The sequence below is a fragment of the Pagrus pagrus genome, assembly GCF_965226575.1.
Source record: "Pagrus pagrus genome assembly, chromosome: 6".
Taxonomy (NCBI): Eukaryota; Metazoa; Chordata; class Actinopteri; order Spariformes; family Sparidae; genus Pagrus; species Pagrus pagrus.
In genome coordinates this window covers 28,180,015-28,187,281 of record NC_140190.1, presented here as the reverse complement: position 1 = coordinate 28,187,281, position 7,267 = coordinate 28,180,015, and the positions used below count along the sequence as shown (strand labels likewise).

Sequence of the window (7,267 nt, the reverse complement as noted above, 5' to 3'; positions counted from 1 at the left end):
TAAGTAATCAATTAAAAGTGACTCAATCACCAGATAAATGATGAAACAGGCCACAAATGATGTGTAAAGAGGTGTTGATTAATGACATTAGTGAGCTTTTTACCTAGCCTACACGAGCAATCTGAGACTCCTTAACATTTAAATTGGAATAAATACTTAAAAAACTTCAGCATGTTGTTACTCTAAAGACGCTGTAGAGCCAACCATAGCTATTTCACTCATCTCTCCACCAATGAGAGCTTCATATCACAGAGCCAATCGCACCCCGAGAGGACAGCTCCGAGCCAATCAGAGCTTCAAGCTCTGATAGATCTCAGCTTGTGGTAATGAAAGCTCAGCTGTTTAGAGGTTTGGAGGCCAGGCCACCATCACCTGAGGAATATTTGGAGGTTTGACTGGAACTAGAGAGGGAACAGAAAGCAGCAGTAGGCATGAAAATGTTAGAGAAGAGAGATCAGTGAGGTAAGAAGAACTAAGGCAATATAAAGGGAAAGAGGAGAAGGAAAGGTTAAAGCAGACAGGAATCTAAGACAAAACGCAAACAGAGAGAGGACCTAAGTAAAGGAACAGTAAAAAGGAGGTTGCTCTGAAAAGGAGTTGAAGAACAAAGTAAGCAGAGATTTCAAAATCTGCATCAAAGAGGATGAAGAGCGACAGGAAGACGGCGTTACTGGCCATCAGAGAAAACATTGAGATGGAGCTGTTCTCCTCAGAGGAGCGCTGTGTGGTGATACCAACACAGGAGAGGACGAAGGAGGATTACAGCTTTCACTGGGTAAAAAAACACACAAGAAAAGTGTTGGGAATTTCAGACTGCTGTGTTCAGTCACAGGTCTGCTTAAATTCACAGAAATGTAACTAGCATGTTCTGCAGGAAGCCACATAGAAAAGGGTTGTATTACAAATATGTTAAGTTGTGTGATTTTTTTTTTTTTTTTGTTTGTCTCACTGTATTGGTACAACATTCATACTAAACATCCGAGAAACGATAAGGATAATTTGAAACATTTATTTATTTAAATAGTTGTTGCTGAATGGTTAGGGTTAGGAATCATGTTTTACCCAAACGGAGAATCTTTCATTTTCAAAAATGCCTAAATCTCTACTAGTTTTCCCTTGCTTGGAGCCAAATTTGAGTCTCTGTAGTATTACTAATAGTTTTGTCACATCCAGCATTAAAAATGTAATTCTCACAGATCCTGACATCTTTTGACTAAACTGGTTTTGATTTACTTGAAACTTTTTATGTGAAAGTGTTAAAAAAAAAAAGGTGTTATGTGGAGTAATATAAGATCTTTGATTTCTTTAACATTTCATATTTCTTTTTAAAATAGCTAATTTTTTGTACTTTGCACTGGCTATAATGTTACATCCAGTGGCTTAATTTCATAGGCACATTTGTTCAATTCAAGGTTTTCTTGGTTCATTTGCAAACACACTTCAAAAGCTTTGCAAAACTATAGAAGACCAAGGAGTCCTGACTGTCATGGACTTTCCTCCACAGTCACCTGACCTCAACCCTACTGAACCTTTATGGGGGCACTTGAAGACTGAGAAAGCCAAGTATTCTGTGACATCACAGGAGGATTTGGTTAACAAATCATTCTGGGCTAGAGAGCCGAAGTCTCACCCTTTCCGGTTTCCCTCATGGAACCTTGTTTAGCAAACATTATGTATTGTATGACCACTTTTACCATGAGTTTCACCTTTGTTAATACTTTCTCTGTGCCTAGGTGGCAGCCATGTTGGTGTTGGTTACGTATGTTGAGCGAAACGATGTAGTGCACTGAGCAGTTTCACACAAAACAAGATGGTATTTAACTACATTTAAGACAAAGCGACTTCATTGACTTTGATCTTTTTAATTCACAATCATTATGTGTAGTTCGTGGCACAATTCAAACAGGATCAAAGATTTATTTGTCCCTACCCATCGACTTACTTTTTGTCGACAGTACTTTTGTCCCCCCCGAAATAAGTTCCCATGAGGTCCACCAGAAGGAGCCTGACTTCAGCTGCACAAACTTGTGGAGGCCATGCCAGCTCAAGTGAAGGACATACTAAATCCTAAAATATTCTGAAATACATGGACACTTTTCAAAGTTTAAACTTTTCACTCAAGCTGCGCTGAAAAATAGTATAACATTTGAAACTCTGAGCCTACTGTAGATACAATGCTATCGTGAATAAAATATGTGTTGCAACCTTCTAAAATAGCTGCTATTCTTCCTGTATATTCCCTCCATATGGAGCATCACTTGGTACCTTTTCAGGATTAATTGCATGTTCATGCACAGTAATCATCTTCTTCTTCTTTTTCTTGAACTCAGAGACACCTGGAGCATCCTCTGGTCGCTGACAGTGAGGAGGAACCAGAGCTGCAGGTTGAGACCAAACCCAGGCTGCAGGTCAAACCCAAAACAGAGCCTATCACCAAGGAAGAGGCCAACCACTGCCCCCTTGTCCCTGGATTCATGGAGGAAATTGAGATAGAAATGGAGGTAAGTAAGAAATTAGGGTTGTAAGTAAGTAGGTTGCTGATCAAAAGAAAATACCGTCCCCACTTACTGCAATACAGTGGAGAAGAAGTGGAAACTTAAGCCTACAAATGAAATTAAAGCAATTCATTTTCTTGCTTTCCTTCCCTCCACGCAGGTGTTTCCTCCCCTCAGAGTGTTTAAAGTAAAGTCAGACGATCCTTCCATCATGAACCCCGTATGTCACCTGAGGTTTCATTTTGTCATTTCCTGATCAACAAATCAACTTTCCAGCAGCGCGATGTGTGAAAACAATGAGCCTTAAACCATTTTATCAGATTGAATGATGATCGCTGTAACCTCTGAGCATTTTGCATCTAAATACTATAATTGGTTCAAATGTAAATTAATCAGGTTTAGTGTGTTGGCCAAAACAGATGTGTCATGTGCTAATCCTGAGCACATAGGGAAAGACTGAATACAAAATGGTTTGTTACTCAATCGATCAATCAACTCTAATCTGTCTCTAATCAGTCTGTCTGTGTGCGCAACCTGAACCCATTGTACAATCAGGTCTTATGTCACAGGGGCCAGGAGTCATCTTTAAAATAAACAAAAAGTTTAGATTCTTGTGCAATATGAGAAATTGTGTATATCAGTATGATTTATTAATAGGCCTATATCTAATCTACCCGTCCGTCTGTCCCTAACTGCACTCTGTTTGGTGGATCTGTCATGTTGATACAGTGTGATGTTGTACTATGTGCCGCAGACGTCTCTAGACAAAGTTGGTCATCTCAGATGGAAGAGACCGACTTCGCAGAGGACAGGACTGGTGGTCAGAGATGTGATTTGTCTACCCACAGGACACCTGGAACAGCTGGAGAGGTTAGAGGTGTTACTGTAGTGGGCGATCTGTCCTGCTGTCTGTCTTATAGGTGCTACTCAGTGAGGAATAAGCTTATCAATTTTAGAATACTTGAGCTATGTTGGTATGAAATTTTTAGTTTTCTTTAAAATAAAGACCGTTTTCCTCTGTAATTTGCTGTGGAAACATTAGGCTACTTTTAAAAATAAAAATTCTGCTTTTGTCATTTTGACATTTGTTATACGAGTTGATCAGTTGTGTCCATATTATCCCAAGTGTTTCCAACTATGTTCAAACCAGAGAAATCCACAAGTTTACGGTACGTTTCATTTGGTCACCTGTTGCTACTTCTGGTATAGGGAAGTCGGGGAACGAGACTAGATTTTTATCAGCAGCAGTGGTTTAATGTTGTGCTCAACACCAACAAAGCATTACCGGTGTGAGTTTTACCATGGGGTTATTCATATTAATTTGTATGAAACAGTCAGATAACTTAACTGCCGTAAACTAGCAGTCAATGACACACACAGAGGGTGTGTGTGTCTGTGTGTTTGACTTCAGGTCAACTCTTACTGAACTCAGAACTCACCAGGGACTCAGTTTCTCTTTTGGGGTTTTTCCGTCACATCTGCTGACCTGGCTTTACTTGGTTTGACTCAGCACATCAACCCGGCGCAGTGTGTATTTGCATTTCCATTACAACACCTTGCTTGAAGGTGTGTCTTTAACTGGTGACAAACTCGGCTTGTGTATTGGTCAAAAGAAAACACTCGTCCTCCCCGCAGTGCTATCGGAAAAATGCCTCCATTAATTGGGTAAAACATATTTTAGTGTACTGTTTGGATGTAATAGGATATACAGCCCAGTTTACCACAAGGGCCATCTTTCCAGTGGTGAAATACTTCTTAAAGCAGCTTGTGTGTTCTATCTGAAGTAATAAGTACCACAACGTGTTTTCACATATTAATTTGAGACCATGGCCTCTACTGACTATCCAATAAAAATATCTCAGTGAAGTAAATATTCCTTTCTGTTATTCCAGACACTTTGTCCCACAAGGCAAAGAACGAGCAGCTCTAGCGGCCATGGGGATGACTGCTCGCATCACCATTGACTGTCGTTGGTCGGCCAATCAGATACAGAGTCGGCTGGCTTTGCTCTTCTGGGGGCACTTTGTGAAACGGGCAGGCCAAAGGTTCTCCTTCACGTATCTACAGGTCAGTGTGTGTTCAGGTAGTTCGACTTCAGCATATAAATAATTTACTGGTTCTTTTTCTGTTCTGGTCTAACAATTAAGAGTTGGACCTCAAATGTATGTTGAATTTAGGATTACATTTATCTTGCCACGAAGTAAATTAATAAAGTTTGGTGTCTGGTTTCCAGTGTTTGCAGGGTTCCAGGGCGTTGTATGTCCCAGACACCCCTGCAGAAGGCTGGACTGGAGAGCAGGTGGTCAGGATCTCTGGACATGGTGCTCTATATATCCTCAGTCACCAGGAATACCCACAGGTAAACCACAGCAGCTCTGTATTTACTTCATTTAAAACTTGATTTCCTTGTTGCAGTGTTAGGTGAGGACTCTCATCTCTACATTAAACCTTTGGGCATTTACAATTACTAAAAGAACAATGTGATTTGACTATTTTCATATTTAATCCACTTGAGTTCGTATTGAAATCCACCTCTCTATCACATTTAAAGAGTCTGATTCTTGCTGCACATGCTATTTCAGATATGAATGTACAAAAAAGTGGTAACATTTGAGGGAAGGATATGTATGACTTAAAACGTGTTGACAGGATCTTTATCTTTTACATATTTCTTCCACAAAAGCTAAAACACTTTTCTCTCAACAGGCAGAATGTGAGAGATCAACAGGCGTGACACCTGAGGTGAACAGGTTAGAAGCACGAGTTCTTTTTACGATGAAACATTTAAAAATGATAAACCACATAACCACATAACTTCCTTTTTTAAAGGAAGGAGTTCTGTCCAGAGGCCAGGACAGAGAGCTGCATGGACAAAGATGATCAGCTGGGAAGTCGGCTGCACGAGTGACTTGAAACTTAAACTGTTAATGCTGTTGAACAGAGCCATACACCAGGCTTCACATGTTTGCAGACAAAGGGAGATGGCGAGGACAGCTGCATACCAGTGAGACTGAGAGGAAAGACACCCCACAGTCTGGGATTAAGGTGCTGATCTGTGAGCGATTTGTCGCTTCAGTCACTCTAAGCCGTGTGACCTGATGAGGGAGCCTAAACTCTGTTTTCATATTGTTTAAAGCTTTATATCTCAGTCAGGTGTGAAATGTCAGTGTAATTCTAGTAGTGCCATGGGAACAATAATGTCTTTTAGAAGAGCAGAAGAAAGAGAAAAGAGTTTTAGCTTTTGTCAATTGTGTTGACTACTTTACTTTCATGCAACCCTCATAGATGAATCCATGTTTTAGTTTATTCTTTTAACAGTTATTCCAAAACACCACTGATGCAGATTCCAAAGTCCTGAACCTCCAACACACAGACATTTACAGACTGCATCTTTTTTGACATCTTACAGAACGTCTTGCATCGTGTCTCTACTGTTTATAATTTCATATATTGAAGAAAAATGATGGCAAATTTTCACTTGATATTATACTGTTTTGTTATTTTAACATGATCTTGTAAGGTGGATCTCAGCAATTAATGATATAATTATGTCCACTTTCAAATCAAATGTTGAATAAAGTTTATTTTCAAAGGATTTAATAAATAAGACAAAAAGAACAGCACCTCAAATAGACATGTCTCTTTATTCATCTTACAGAAGGGCATAATACAACTTAGAATAACATAACTGTGCATATTATGTCATGAATCTAGTCTCAAAGGTCATACTGATAACATCTTTATGTAGACAAATCATTTTCTTAAAAGTTATACATCTACAGAGCTTGTAGAAAGGTGCAGAATAAAAGTATCTCTTTTCCTTAAAACATGATTGTACATTAATAATTTTTAAATGTTTGTCGGGTCCAAAATGATTGTTTTGTCTATCTCTGTCAGAATTCTGACAGGTGGTTCCAGCTTCCACCAAGGTTTGTCAGTCAATAGTATAACGCCGTTGGAATAATTTGGTATCTGTGTTTTGTCAGCATCAAGAGTCCAGTTTTACACCCGGCAAACTTGAATGAGGATAAAATAATGCAATTGTGCGGCTCTTCTGAACTTTCCAAATGTTATTGGACTAAATGACTCAAATTATGATAGTGCAACGAGTCATTTTGCGGGGGTTGTGATGCTCAAAGACATGTATTTACTGTTTTACAGACCCTTCTTCCACAATGTTAGCTTATGGGAAAAAGTCTTTTTGGGCGGCAGTGCATCACGTGACGATGTAATTACACGGTTTGGCCACTACAAAAACTGACTTCAGAGCCTGGCGCTCCTCCAGGGGGCTTGAGCCAACAAACAAATGGCAGCTTCAGTTAGGAGTTACTGAGGTGATATGCTGATTTGTTTGGAATATAAATTCAACAAGTGGCCAATTCAAACATATTCGGCCTTTAAAGGAAAAGTCAGATTGGGGCTACAGACAAAATGTCACCAAATAATCATTTTCAAAATATAACAAAATCTAAACATCTAAAAAAAAAAAAATAGGAATTTTAATGCAACAATAATCATTTTTAAACAATATTCTAATCTGATATTGAGAAGAAATACATCAGTCAGCAGGTATGCAAATAAAAAATTAATAAAACAAAGTGCTGCATTGCCTTGCAGTAACAGAATAAACTTACTGGGCTCAGTTCAGGATCACAAACAGTTTATCCTGCTTAAATATGTCACAATTTTTATACATTTCTATACACTCCACTAGTTAGCTCAATACCAGGAAAGGCAGGTTTACCAAATGGAGAAAAGACTGAAACAGAGGG

General features: G+C 39.0%; 1 protein-coding gene across 2 annotated transcripts; it reads left to right on the top strand.

Moving 5' to 3' along the window:
- Positions 1-300: 300 nt before the first annotated feature.
- Positions 301-6,118, top strand: LOC311258200 (uncharacterized protein). Of its 2 annotated transcripts, XM_084354327.1 has the most exons (8): positions 301-775; positions 2,331-2,501; positions 2,656-2,715; positions 3,250-3,365; positions 4,388-4,562; positions 4,729-4,854; positions 5,202-5,245; positions 5,325-6,118. In XM_084354327.1, exons 1-8 carry the CDS (start codon positions 644-646, stop codon positions 5,401-5,403), a joined length of 903 nt encoding a protein of 300 aa, XP_084210453.1. In that variant the 5' UTR covers positions 301-643; the 3' UTR covers positions 5,404-6,118. The 2 variants fall into 2 exon arrangements, with proteins under 2 accessions (XP_084210453.1, XP_084210454.1); XM_084354328.1 differs by lacking the exon at positions 2,656-2,715 and having other exon boundaries at positions 303-775.
- Positions 6,119-7,267: the final 1,149 nt, after the last annotated feature.

What these genes read in the sequence shown, in the direction of transcription:
- LOC311258200 (XM_084354327.1), top strand. Translation starts at nt 644, where the DNA reads ATGAAGAGCGACAGGAAGACGGCGTTACTGGCCATCAGAGAAAACATT. An exon ending in CACCTGGAACAGCTGGAGAG is followed by an intron (nt 3,366 to 4,387) that starts GTTAGAGGTGTT and finishes CTGTTATTCCAG; the next exon opens with ACACTTTGTCCCACAAGGCA. An exon ending in GTGACACCTGAGGTGAACAG is followed by an intron (nt 5,246 to 5,324) that starts GTTAGAAGCACG and finishes CCTTTTTTAAAG; the next exon opens with GAAGGAGTTCTGTCCAGAGG.